The sequence below is a fragment of the Apteryx mantelli genome, chromosome 16 (assembly GCF_036417845.1).
Source record: "Apteryx mantelli isolate bAptMan1 chromosome 16, bAptMan1.hap1, whole genome shotgun sequence".
NCBI lineage: Eukaryota > Metazoa > Chordata > Aves > Apterygiformes > Apterygidae > Apteryx > Apteryx mantelli.
In genome coordinates this window covers 3,247,890-3,262,386 of record NC_089993.1, presented here as the reverse complement: position 1 = coordinate 3,262,386, position 14,497 = coordinate 3,247,890, and the positions used below count along the sequence as shown (strand labels likewise).

Genomic DNA, 14,497 nt, shown 5'->3' with positions numbered 1-14,497 from the left:
CTGACTCCTGTCCGCCAGCCAAAGACGAGCCAGGACGCACGGCAAGGCCCGGAGAAGGGAGTATGGTTTTTAGGCGGCCCACAACCCCGGGCTGAAAAGGAGACATTGCTTCTCATTTACCGTTGGGAGCCCTCGCAGAAGCAAAGAGCCGCTGTAGCCACCTAAGGCGTTTCTGCTTCTGAATTTGAGCATCCACGTGGTGATTTAAGGCCTTTCAACTTCTGCCCCTTGACGCTGCACCTCCATTTTCCTTCACCTCCCTTGATATCTCTGTTGGGACAACCACCCCCCTCCCGCCCCGGAGCCTGTCCCCTGCCCTTAGGAAAGATGCTATTCATATGGAGATTTTTTTCCACTAAAGGCCACAAGATAGAGATCTTCAAGGTGCTCCAAGCAAGGAGCTTCCAAGTCCCGGAGATACAGGGTAAATGCTGCTGGTAGCCCGAGGCACCTCTCAAGGGCTCACCGGGGAGCACAAAACCCAAGCCACCGGCTGTGGGACTCGGCGGCCACCGCGTCCCAACAGGGCTAGCGCGGGCTACCATCGTTTGCTGATGTCCTCTCTAGACCTCGCCTCCACATCCAACAGCTAAAACAATACAGCTGCTCTTCAGATTATAAAAACAGTTTTCAGCAGAGAGGACTGTTTTGCCTACAAGGGCGGAGGGATTCGTATGACACAGGAAGACTGAAAAATAATCAGTGGAGGGCCGGCATTTAAGAGCTGTGTTTTTTAAGCCACTCAAAAACACAACTCTTCAAGCAACAGAGACCGACAACACACTTGTTATATAAATTCAGCACATTACAATAATATTTGCCGGTGCTTGGAAAGACGTCCTGTTGAAAGTTAGTCTTCATGCGCTTGTACGGGGTACCACAGAAATGACTTTTAAAAACACTTATGTGAGTCGGGCGCTTTTTGCAAACCCTGTGCTCTTGACACCATTTGCCCTAGCTCGGAAGTGATATGAAAACATCGTACGGGTTTTTGCCAGCAGTTTTCCATGCATGCACAGCCCGGCGGAGGAATTGCACTTCCAAAATCAGTTTTGCCACGACTGGGAGAACACCAGAGCTTGGAAGGGTGCTGGTGACAACTGCAACGTATCAAAGTCTAAGCAACTGAATACTGCGCTCGCGTGTTTTTACCTCCTCCTCTGGCTTGAGCTGGCTAACACCAGCAGATCATGCCTTGCATCAAGTCATGCTCTTTGTGTGCCCGCGTGCTTTCTCAGCTTGCTGTAAGCACTCTGGGGCTCTCTGCAATTAGCCCGTGTTTGCATCCGCATTGTCCGGAAATGTTCTCCTCTGATGTAGGGTCACAGAGGTTTCCGCCATGGGATCACACCCCATTCATGCCCTGCCTTTGAGGAGAAGTTACATTTCTTCATTATTGAGCTTGATATGTAAACAGCGTACACAGAGAAGAACCTTGCTCATCAGCAAATGAGGCTTTTATTGCCATTTTCCTTAGAGGAGGCCTAAATTCAAAGCACTAAGACATGCAAGTCTTGTCAAGCAGCAGGAGTCCCTTCTTTAACTTGCGTCTGGTTGTTCTTCATTTTTGCTGCCTTGAGCAATTCTGCAGAAATTCCTTTGAAAAGCAGGAGGCAGATAGGTTCAGCAATGCCATGTAAAAATGGAACAAAATCTGGTACTGGAGTTTTAAACAACATAATGAAGAGCAAATGTTGAATGCAGACAGAGTCTTTTGTGAGCCAAAGGTCAAGGCTGTATGTCCAGATTTGTGATTTGGGGATAAATCTGCATGCATCTAGTTTGAGATGCACAAAAAGAAAGATCACAGATTCACTCTTATGATTTTTGAGACTTAGTTAAAATGAACTACTGAGATTGGGCTAGTTATTAGCAGAAGGCAGAGCACATATCAGCAGTAATTAAAGTCCTGAAAGTAGCCTATGTGGGCATAGAAGAGATAAAATGCCTAAAGGAAAAAGGAGCAGAGAATAAAGAATGCACAGGATGGTCAAACAGAAATTATTCTCCCTGTGAAAGGAATTAATTACAGCTACTGAAATAAAAATTGGGAGGATGAAGAACTTCAGCATAAATGATACAACAGGTATAACTATCAGTGCAACCCCATGAGCCCACTGGACCCGTGGAAAAGGAAGCACTAAAAGCTAAGAAGATTTTAAAGAGTTCTTGCATCTGTCTCCTCTGATAACAAGTTATGTGACCCCCACTAGCTTCAGACTGCGGCTCCATCTCAGATGATGAAAATGAAGAATAGTAGAAGGATGTTGGCAAGGCAGCTGGATTTGTATCAAACTGAGCCTTTAAATCAGTGGTTCTCTACAGTTTTCTGTCCCAGGGGCATCCCTCCTCTCCCGTGACACTTTAGCCAGGGTCTGCATCCTCCATTTTGCAACATGAGATGGATAAGGTATGTGTGACATCCTGACATCTGATCTACAACTGCAGGTTGCAAATGTCTGCTCCAACCCAAGCCTCATAAAGAAACCTTACGGGCAAGCCAAAGCTGGGGAGGAGTAAAAACAAAAACAAACTCCCTAATTCCAAAGGGTAAAAAGGGTAAGATTGACAAACTGTTGTTTCTCATGAAGTATAAGAATCTCCTATGCAGTAATATCCAGTGTTAGGGATGGGCCATTACAGGAAAGGCAGTATTTGATACCTAGAGCTCCTGAGAAGGCAAGAATGGTTAAGAGGACTCTGAAGCATGGCCATAGTCTTCATTAGCAAGGAAAGCCACGTAAGCAAGGCAAAACTAAACACTTTGTGTAGCTAATGGAAGTCAAGGGATGCCATTAACCACAACTTGTAAGACCAAAAATCCTACCTCAACTATCTATGAACCTGATAAGAGAGGGCAACAGAAATATCAGAAGTGCTCCACCTTGGACCAGGATGCATGACCTGGGATAAAAGGGGTCTGAAGTGAGGGGATTCACCATCCTTTACGCCCTCAGCACAGAGCATGAGCGGCAGACCTGCTGCAGACATACTGCAAGGGCCAAGAGCTCCCTGAACTCCCGGCCCATGTCCGTTTACCAGGGAGCAGGCACACAGACACTGCTTGGAGGAGAAGTAGTGCTCAAAACTGGCCAGACAGGTTGCTCTATCAGTTCTCCTGAATATCTGCAGCTGCATCATGGATTCACCAGCTCGCTGTATTAACCAAGGGGAGGCGGCGAACTGCTGTAACTTGACGGGCAGCACCCATTAAAGACACCCATGACACAGACTGGAATGTTTCTCCAATGAGGTCTGACAGCTCCTGACATTTGCAACAACTCTAAACGAGCCTCTTGGAGGACTCTGTGTTTACAGCATTGCTGTTAATAAAACGGTCTCCTAATTCTGTAAACCTGTCATCTTTCGCTTGAAGAATCAAAGGGTTTCTGCTCTACAGAAAGACACTTTGCATTTGCACTACTAAAAAGCAGAGCAAACAGAATATTTTCTCCTAAATCTTTTTTCATCACAGAGATGCAACAACAACAAAAATCCCATAACCCATTTTTTCTTCCTCTGCAGACCATCTTTAAGGAAGTTGTCTTGTGGGTGAGATGCAGGGCTCTGTCATGAGGGTGGTAACTAGAAAAAGCAAAAAAGATTTGAAGGGGGCTTCTGGGTACCAGTTGTATAAAAGCGCAGTGGTGACCAGACATGAAACAGAACTGCTCAGTCACTGATCATATTGAGAAACAACTGCAGCCTGAGCCCAACTTGGCAGCAAAATTCAAGAGGAAAATAACCCAGGGAAATAAAAAGCTCTGTCTGACATTCAGAAGCATCTCAGCAAAGTCAGAAGATACCCTGTCTCAAATCAGTTACTCCAAAGCTGTCCAACATTTCCTTTTCTCCAGGTATGACAGAATGGACCCTGACATAAAGATGACTGCCAAGTTTGGGTGAAGGACCGCAGAGTTCCTATTGACTTGGCCGCACTAGGTGCAGAACAGTATTTCTACCTTTGGTCTCTGGCCTGGCAAGCTATGTCTAGGGCATAGACCATGACAGAAATTAGTGAGTTATTCCAGGAAGCCCTTAGGAAGGTAGGCGGTATGTGTTGCTCATGTTGTGGTGAAGGCGGCATTCATAGATGAAGGAAGAGATTCACCAGTTTCTTCTATGAGAAAAAATGACTAGATGTCCTCTGGAGATTTTTCTGGACTGAGAGTTTGTTAAACTGCAAATACGGAGAATCTCCCCAACTGAGTTAATTATTAATTATGGGTAGCTTCCTCTCCAGCAGCAGAATATCCTGAACTTACAGGAGCTATTTCTTTCATTGACACTTAAACAGGCAAGAGCCAGGCTAGTATCTAACCCATATTATGTGTTGTTATGCATAGGAAACTGTTTAAGGGATGGAATGGCAAATAGTGTCTTTAGAAAGGTCATCAGTCAAAATCCCTGTGCCATCCTGAGAATCAGCAGAAAGGCAGAGAGTCCTGCAAAGATGATCCCCAGTACGCATTTTGGGCTTTTGCTCATCAGAGAAGTCTGGACACTGAGTATGGCTGTTGGTAGCGCACAGATGAATGGCTTTACCCTGCAAATTCCAGCTCCCTGATGAATCTCTTCTGCTAACCTAGAGTTGCTGGCTTCCAAGAGACAGAACTATCAGGATTTTCAGATATTTCTGATATAGATTTCAAAAATGTGGTAATTCCTCATGGAAGTGAATGCTTATTCATGCTGCATATGGCAAATGTATTGTCCCCGGTCCCTGCACCACTAGAGTTTTGCAGATGGGTAACGTAATACCGATGGCCTGGACATAGATGACCTGGAATTTTTATGAAGTTTTGTGTTTTCTGTCTGACAGTGAGATGACAACCTCTTATAGCAAGGAAAGGCCCTTCTCCTGGGCTGTAGTAGTCTCAAAGAATCATAGAATAACATAGGTTGGAAGAGACCTCTGGAGGTCTTTAGTCAGCCCCACACACACAAAGCAAGGCCAACCTTAAAGTTAGATCCAAGTGAAATCATGCTGCTTCATCACCTTCCAATGAGTCCACAATGCAGGTACAGGTAGACACAGATATCCATGCTTCTCTGACAAACCACCGCTGAACTTTTTGAAGCTTCATGCTGTGCCAAGTCTGCACTCTCATGCTGCAACAGTAGCAGTTGTGAACCAAAGGTACTTCCATGCAGGGTGGACAATTGCAGAAACTCTATTTTTTCCTCACTGAGCAGTCTAATAATTAGTTAGAAAGTTATATGTTACAGAAAAACAGGCCCTTAAGCTTCCCTAAATTAGTGCAATTCTGCTCATCTTCACCACAAGTCTGTCAAGAAAGAACAGGCCAAACCAAATGAATGGGCACATCAGATGTTGTCACTGCCTAGGATGTTTGGGTGAATTGAAAGACCTCTATACATTCAAAGCTTCTACTGTAGCACAAGGTTTTGTATTTGTAGAAAGTTCAAAATTTGAATGCTCTATTTAAATTAACATTTGAGATTTCAGGGTTACAGGGAATTCCCAAGGGGGCATTTCCACACATGTGAATGACAGAGAAGGAGAGCTTTGCCAAACAAGAGGTCCCCGCTTGGGAAAGAGTGCCTTGAACTCTCATTTGGTACTGAAACAGCTTCAGGATGATCTGGCAAATCCTGAAACATCACATTTCCCAGGAAACACACTGCTGGGGGGCTCCACAGGTTGGGAGTTGCAAGTTCACTGCTATTAGCAAAAAACTACTTAGGAAGGAGTCCTTCACAGCAGATGCAGAGTAAAAACAGCTTGAGACTCTGGCTCCCCTGCCATGCTGTGACAGCAGTCATGGGTTATTACGTCTCATACACGTCCACCAGGCGCAGGAGCAATCCAAGCCCATGGAAAGGGAATGGATGCTTTGCAATTCCAGCAGTTTGGAAGGAACTTAATGCACCACAAAAAGGAAGACTGGAACAAACCTTCTTGTGTATTTTAGTTTCTTCAGTGCTAAAAGGATGGATATATTGGCTTGTCTTACAGCTTTCATTGGGCCATGACGCAAGGTATCTGCTATAACTGTGGCAGAGGGAGGAGGCTGCAGCAGACATACAGGCCTAAGCATGATGTGGAGATTCCCCAGTTTCAGTTTCTGAACAGTTCTGAATCCATTAAGGCTATGGGTAACTGTTTCAGTTATGTAGGAACTCACAGGAAAACATTTGATGAGATGAACTGGCTGGGAAAAAATGACAATGCACCAGTCTTTACCACCCCCTCTTGCCACAATGTGCACAGGTAGAGAGTCTCCAAATTTGTGATAACAAGCCAACAGGCAGCAGAGCACAGCCTGGACTGGAATTATCATTTGAAACATCCTACCTCAGCCCCAAGACCTATATCCCCCATCCCCAGAACATCCATGTTGCACATCCACTTCCCCAGCACGGTCCATGCTGGCACATGCTTAGAGAAGTGACAGCAGGTCAGCAGGACCCTTTGCAAGTTCTGGATAAACAGCTTCCAGGGGCTGATGTTCCTTTCTTTTTGAGTACACTTTCACTGGCATCCTACAGAGCAGCTACAGAGGCTTAGTCAAATTATCTTCTGTCTTCAAAGGCATCTCAATCTACTTAGCTTTTCTATTACACAGACAAAGAGAAAGAATCTGGTATTTCCTTGCGTAACATTCCCCATTACAGCACGCTTTGAAGGAAAAGCTATTTCCAGACAGGCCCAAGGCACTGAAAAACTAAGGCAACGCTGGAACGCTACTGTGAAGGACCTGGAGGTGAGCCCAAGTCTGCTCAGTCGTAGGTACTGTTCTAACCCAGCTTAATCTTGTGATCCATTACGCAAAATGAGGATAATTGAATGCAGAGGTACAACTGCGGATGAGTTCTACCTTAGCTTTGGATAAGAAGTCTGAGAAGTTTCCTGAGCTGTATTCCAGCAAAGCGCTTACTGGAACTCCTCATGCAGGCTTTATTTGGTAATCAGCCACCCGAATACTGTGTTTTTCAGGGGCAAGTGGGAACTTCGGAAAGATAAAAGACAGAGAAAAGAGCATTGGTACAAGTCTTGACTGGATTGCCATCTGATTCATCCTGATGGGGAGGAGCCCAAAGAGAACCCACGTCCATTTGCACCTGGCAAGAAACACTGCAGGAACTCCTGCCAAGCATCATTTATTTTAGCCCTCTCAAAGCATTTGACGTTGCAAATGTTCCCAAGACGGCAAGTCTGAGTAGCCCGCACAATGACAAAGCAACTCCGCTCGGAAAGAACACTAGAATGACCATGACCTTGGTCTACTCAGATATTCTCCCCAACACCATCTCTGTCAATGCCTCCCCCAGACAAACACAAAACCAGCACCACCATTAAGAAACAAGCACGCTACATCCCATTTACTGTTACATCAAATTGAAGTTACTTACACGCTGCTGTCTGTCAGCGACATCGTATCTGCATCACTGGACATGCTCTGCTGCTCGCTGTCATTGGCACTGGTGGCTGGTGCCAGGGCATATCCCGTGTTGACATAATAAGGGTTAACAGGCTCTCTCCATGACCCATGCCTGGAAGAAAAATGAAACAGAGTCAAATTAAAAGGACACAACCTTGACCCTACTGCCACTGGATTCTCTGCATCACTGGGCAGAAGGACTCTGTCCTGTGACTATGTTCATATTAAGTGAACAGTTTACTCATAACTGGAAGCAAAAGGGGATTCATGGAGTAATGAAGATGATATTGATAGAGTGGAAGAAAGAGAGGGTGCAAACCTATACAGATTAAGTCCAGTTCACATTCACAACTTATTGTATCTTGGCTAAGTGCTTAGCATTGTCATTTTATGAGCAAGGCAGGACATCTAAAAGCAGTATCTAGATAATGAGACAGCATCTTTTTCTTGGTTAAAACAGGCTTTGTTCCGCTTTTCTGATTGTGACGGATGTGTAGCATGGCTCATCCATTCTGTGCTTGCTTTTTTATCCCTCTTCACCCCACTCCAGGACATTTGCCAAGCGAGGGAGGTAAAGGAAGAAATGGTTGTTGCTTACAGCCAAAAACCTAAAGCAGACCTCAAATGTCACACTTGGGTACATCAAACACTTGCAAATTCCATCAGCAAGAACGGTCTAATTGTACAACTTTTCCCAACAGACAATCTGGCCATGGATCTACGGAGGTTACTTCATGCACAACCACACACCTTGTCTTGCAGGCAGGTTATTCAAGTAAATAAGCAAGCAGGCCAATCTTCTTTTAAAGAAAACAGCAGGAAGAGAGGCCACCTGCATGAGTTAACTTGGGAAGACAGCTCCTTGCACAGAAGGAGACCTGGATTAACAGTGAAGAAGCTCATGAAACAAGGGGGCAAGTGGCTCCTTAATGCCGGCACTACCACTGGCATAGAAATGTGACTGCTGCCAACACACCTCTGACTCTGTTACACCTCAGGACAGTCGCACCACACAGACACCTTCATCTTATTGTTAGTACAAGTCATTTTGTAATTTGCCAGAAAGACGAACAAGCTGAAAGGTTCACGCTGGCACAGTAACACAGCATCATTTAAGCCCATGCGCTCCCTGACTACCCCTCTGCATGAAGAGCAGCACAAAAGAAATTAAAAGCAGCCATCCACGCTTGCAAGACATCTTACAGTTGATGAGCTGATGTGTTTTCCAAGGTCTGTTACTGGCTCTGAAAATCAGAATCCTGTTTTAATTCAGATCATGCAGCTCACCAGCATCATCTTGTATTTAGTAATGCAGTAACTGGCATCCAGCTTATATGGCTCGTAATGGAACTTGGCCAAGCACACCTCTGAGGAGGACACACCACGCGATTCGCACTCCTCAGCTCTGCTCTGAAATGCTTTTCTGGCTCTAGTGCAGCGGTCAAAGCCCTACCTAAAAACCAGTCCCTGCCCTGAGGAGTTTATGTTTAGACAGGATGAGAGGAAACGCAAGAGAAACATGCAGACAGAAGGACTGGAGATGAGGAAGAGGCATGATAGCAGCAAAGGGAAAGCTGGCAGTTTCTGCATATTTTTTTTTTACAGAGTATGAACACAGGATAACCATCCACTGATAATATCTGCCGATTGCCTCTCAGTAGCCACTACATGAGCTGGAATTAGCAGACAACCCATTTAAGGTAGAGGTTTACAGAATCTATTAATGAAATGGAACTAGGTGCCCAAGGATGAGGTTTAGCAAAGTATTTTGAAAACTGAATTAAGCAAGGCTATAGCCAGCAGCTAGTAAACTGCTTGTGTAGTTCCTATTCCCCATGCCCTTACGCTTCTAGAAACCACAACCTACTATTTTCCTTGTACTACAAGAGGTCATGGATGCTAAAGAGAAGGCAGCGTGCTCACAGGTCACCATGAAAAATCACGTTGCTTTAGGTTCATTAGGGGGTCAGTTAGAAACAAATGCACTCTTTTATTCTGACAAAGAGAAAACTAATATTTCACTCGCCCCAAAACAGCAAAAACACCAAGCTATTTCTCCTCGCGTGACTGAGCTCAGCATAGCACAAGGGTGGTGTAAAGAGCATCCAAAGCTGAGTCACCTGAGGTTTTTCACTACTGCCATAAGTGAAGGGCGTCTTGAGAAGTTTCTCCACTGTCCACTGTGATACAGCGTTGACCGGTTAAAAACTCTTACCACAGACATTTTCTAGCACACAAACTTTCCGACTGTCACTTTAAACGTGTGACGGAGCATCCTCCTTTCTATAGTCCATTAGATTTCAGAACAGATTTCTAGGGCAAATATTTAAGGTTGGAAATAATTTGAACAAGTCTGCCCTAAAAAGCAAGGTATAATAAGTCAAAATCTTACCACCACCCCATTCTCCACTTCTTCCCTTGCATAATGGTCAGTTCTGAATATTAAAGGAGCGCTGTGCAGTGTAACCCTCCTGTCAAATTTGATATGACAGTTGCACGATGGAGGCAGATATAACCTCTTAAATTGAGGTGTGAATGATGGATAGGTCAGGCCTTCCCTGCGGGCAAACAGAGGATGCTTTTTTGGATAACCCAATTAAAATGTAACACCACCTTCTAGTGGACCTTTTGCCAGGCCTCTCTGGAAGCGGAGTGCGTTATTCTAGCAGCGTATTAATAAAGCACAGCAGATGACTACAACACACAGAAGAAAATGCACAGACTCATCGATTTCTCTTTTTTATCAGCTGATCACGCAGAAGAGAAGGAAAACACCTCCGATCTCCCCAGATTTAGCCCTGCTGATATGGCAGTACTTCCTATGTACTGTGCTTCAAGAAGTAAACAAAACCTTGTGGGATTTTTTATCATTATAACCTTCTGTTACTTTTGCTTTTTGTAAATGGCAAGACTGGAGCCCACATCCAGTGCACACTGCATGGGAACCAAGCTCCGCTGCTCCAGCTTTCTGGAGCTTTTCAGGAGCACCCACACAGTGGAAAATTGCACGTCATCACTGCCCTCATGTCTGGGTCAGCCTTGTCCGCTCACCGTGCATCCCAGGCTCTCCACCCCACCAGCACAGGCCAGGTGGTGGGAATGTGCAGTCCGGGCTGGGGAGCCTGGGCCCGCAGTTGGAGCTCGCAGCCTGATGACCTTAAAAGCATTGTGGAACCACAGCCCGAGTCTCCAGGTGCTTCCCAAGCATGTGCCCTGCAGCATGAAGGATGCTCCCGAGTCTCCAGCAGCAGCTCCTGGCTGAGGGAGGTGCCCCAGGGCAGCCACATCGCCACGAAGAGTTCAGCCTGGATGCTGAGGGGGCATCAACTCCTAACCCTCATAAGACCATGTGCTTCATAAGACAAGGTTCCTTAGCATGGCTTTGTTCATCTCCCCTTCAAAGAGGCTTGCTGTCAAGTGCTTTCCCTTCCCAGACCCCAGTGGAGGTTTCAGACAGCAGGGAAGGAGCGAGAGCATGCTTCTGAGCTCAGCAGCACCAGCACTTTTTTACCAAGGCAAGGCAATTGGAGTCACGCCTGCACGGAGGTAGCGGCTCCGGCTGAGCTCCCAGGGGTGATTTCCCATTCTGCCACACTCTGAGCTCTGAAACATCATCATGGCTTTTCCCAGCTTTGGCTCCTGAAGACGAAGTGACCTGGGAAGGGAAGGGGAGGCTCCCTTTGCTCATCAGGTCTTGCAGCCTCCCATTCCCTCCCCTCTTTCCCACCCTAGCTCGAAAGCGACTGCTGCAGAAGATCGGATGCACGTGTGCACAAGACCAGTCCGGGGCGGGGGCGGGGGGAATCAGAGCCACGTCCCTGTGTTTTTCACTAGGAAAACAACCCAAAGTAGAACTGAGACACACGTGGTTCTGATACAGGGAAAAAAATAAAGCAGTTCTTTCCCCACGCCAGCATCGCAGAGCATTTTAAGAGTTCACTGGGTATGAATCTGAGATGGCGAAAGGAATTCACTGGGTAACACCGACCAGATGGGTGCCGTATGGCTCCTCTCCTTTCCAGAGCATCCGAGATGCAAGAACTCCCCTACTGAACCGCACACGGCTGTGAACTTGCCTCCGAGAATACAGGAAAGACTTTGGTCACAACTGTTGTATTTAGCTAAAATTACACACTTAAAGCATGTATACAACAGGGATTACTTACATTTTAGCTCTGCCTCTAATACATCAATGCAAATGTAAACTTTTGGTAAGCATAAGTACATGGAAAGGGTATAGGATTTCAAAGCAATCATAACAGGTTACATTACTTTTGAGGAATCCATCTGTATTCAATCCTTCTCTTAATGTTCCCTCTCCCTGACAACTCTCTTCAGCTGGCTCATATCACTATTTGAATGTTTTGTGCCGTGCCTCTGAAGAACACTTTCAACATCTATTAGTAAGAAAACATTAAAGGAACGTGGAGTCTAGCAAAAAACTGGTCACTTCTGATCTGGGAGGGGAGGCTGCTGTAAAAGGGATACAGACACACTCGGAGCGATTTGAAATGTCAGCTGCAAACCTCACATACCAAGCTCTACGTGGGGACGAGGTCAATAAAAGGAAAGGTGAGCATTTAAAGCTAGACTTCACACAAATGCCTGCAGACTTCCAGAATTTCTTTTATATCCCTAGTGCAGTGTGTGTTTTTGAAATGAACATGGAACATTTCACATGGATATAGCACAAAAATAAAGCTGCATTTCTCCTCCGCGGATCTCAGCTGCTTAGCCCTCAAAACAACCACATATGGAACAAGTATAATAAAGATCATAGTGACCTAAGTCAATTTGACCAGCTGCCCTTACTTTGGATAAAGCCCTCCATTGATCACTGTTGAGTCTGATAGTACTGACAAGGGCCAAAACTGTTGTAGGAAATGAGGAAACGTTTCCTAAGAGCTTCCTTCTACCTGCTCAGAGCTTATTTTGCATGTTCTCTTAGCTACATTCCATCCCCATATGGAGCTTAATTTCCCACTCCTCAAACCCAGAGCAGCACATACGATGTTAGCACTGTCAGATCCTGGAGCTCCAACAGACAAGAGAAGAGAGGCCAGGGCAAGTGGAGAGACACAGACTAGCCAGAATTCCCACTGCACTGCAATTCCCTGAAGGCATCTTTTCCTGGGACCCCCTGTCTCCTTCACACGGTTCCACACTGATGGCTACTTTGATTTTAAATCAAAGACGCCAAGTGCCAAATTTCTGCCAGACATGCTACTCTTGGCTCTGAGAAGAAAGGCAGGGCTACTTGGGAAAGGATTCCATCATCACCATCACTATCCACGCTGCACAAAAGATTTCACAGCTCCTCTCCGCAATGCCAAACCCACACGACACTCCTTTCAGTTCTCAACAGCTCCCTATCTTCCTCACTGATATTTCTAATCAAATATGGAAATAAATACCTAAAGCAAGAAAGAAACTTCCTTGGAGATAAAAGACCTCTAAGCACTTAAATTCTGTAGAATTTAAACTGTCATTGTAGAGAACAAAGTGCACAATGTTCTAACTGTAGGCCAGTGAAATATGGCCTTCCTAAGTCTGCTGGCAGTTCCAGTGCTGCTGTAGCAGCTCCCACTCTAACAGGGAAGCTGATCGGATGAACCCGTTTCATTGCTACCATCTTCTCCGGCTCTAGAGCTGAATTTTTATGACAAAACGCTTTTCTGGAAGAAAATGTTGACTCAAATAATTGAACATGGTGACTGTGATGGAAACCAGGTAGGCTGGCAATCCTCCTCTTGCCAAGATCCCTCACCTGCCTGACTCAGAGAAGTGCATCTCCAAACTCCCTGGCAGCATGGCTAGGCACCTCCAAATTCCTATGCAACCAAGGAAGTAGCTGTTTTGAGAAACTAGATTAGTAAACCCATGAGATAATGGTTCATAAAGCTGACAACCACAGAAAGCCAAAGCATTCTGCTTAGGTTCACCCTAAATAGTGCTTTCGGAGTATTTCCTCCCATGACGTTCTCTGAACTTTTGGTTATTTGGGGGAGCAGCTCTTTTTTAACATGAGGGAAGTTTCATTTTCTAGACAGCTTGAGCAACAAGGCAGCTGATAGACACTCAAACCTCACGAGTTGCCTTGGAAAGCTCTGAGCAGCAGGAGAAGTAGGGACCAGGGTAAGTCCCAGGAGAGGACACCCTAAACTCTCATCACAGCAAGCAAGAAGCTCATGGCAGGTCTAGCCTGAGATACCCTCCTTCCTCTGCAGCAATGAGGAAGCCTCGTGGCGGGATATGATTCCTACTTTTCTCTTTCGGTGGGCTGAGGTCAAGGTGAAGTGTCCTTAAAGCAGGGTCCAGAGACCACAGACCAGTGAAGCGCAGCAATTCAGTTAGATCCAGTTACTGATCCTCTGTGTTCCAACCCTGCTTTTTCACACCAACTTCTGACAACTTAGTTCAAGCTTTTAAAGTCCTATGTTTTTAAAGAAGATTACTCTGCCCAGAACTACATTTGCAGGAGAAAACCAGCATAAGCATTACACTTACTTGGGATTCTCTGGTCATTTTGCCTTCATGATTGGGAGGATGCAGTCTAATGGCTGAGAGATCCTTTCCTCTACTTATTTTAACATCTCCCATTTATTCAGTGTGAAAAAAAATTAATTTTTCCATTGAACAAGTCATGTCGACCCCCCCCTCCCCCCTCCTCAAAGATTTCAAAGCGATAGCTTGCTGAGTCTCTGGTTGGCAAGACACATTCAAACAGAGCTCTCTTACTTGCTATATTTACACCTCCCAACAAGTGGATAACTGTCACATCCTTCATGCAATACCACATTTCATTATCACAGCCAGTCAATCAAATTAAAAAGAGCGCACGTTAGCTTATGATGTGTGATCTGAAGCAAATCCCCTAAGCATATTTAAATAGCACATGCCGTCAATTAGCTGACAACAACGTCCAAGTGGCAGGGTCACCTTTAAACAAGAGATTAGAATAATATCTATGGAGACATCTGAGTTAAAACAGTTACCTTAATCTACCAACGGATCAGAAAAGTTTCAGCTTCCGATCCATAGTACCATCGACCACCAGCAAAGGTTGCACTGAACTGGGTATAAAACTATTA

General features: G+C 45.4%; 1 protein-coding gene across 3 annotated transcripts in view; it reads right to left on the bottom strand.

Annotated features, from left to right (window-relative positions):
- Positions 1-14,497, bottom strand: part of AXIN1 (axin 1) — an 88,433-nt gene that overhangs the window by 33,732 nt on the left and 40,204 nt on the right. For all 3 annotated transcript variants that reach the window (XM_067306025.1, XM_067306027.1, XM_067306026.1), the window contains exon 3: positions 7,378-7,518. In XM_067306025.1, the coding sequence (XP_067162126.1) occupies positions 7,378-7,518 (141 nt within the window). The remainder of the gene's footprint in view (positions 1-7,377; positions 7,519-14,497) is intronic.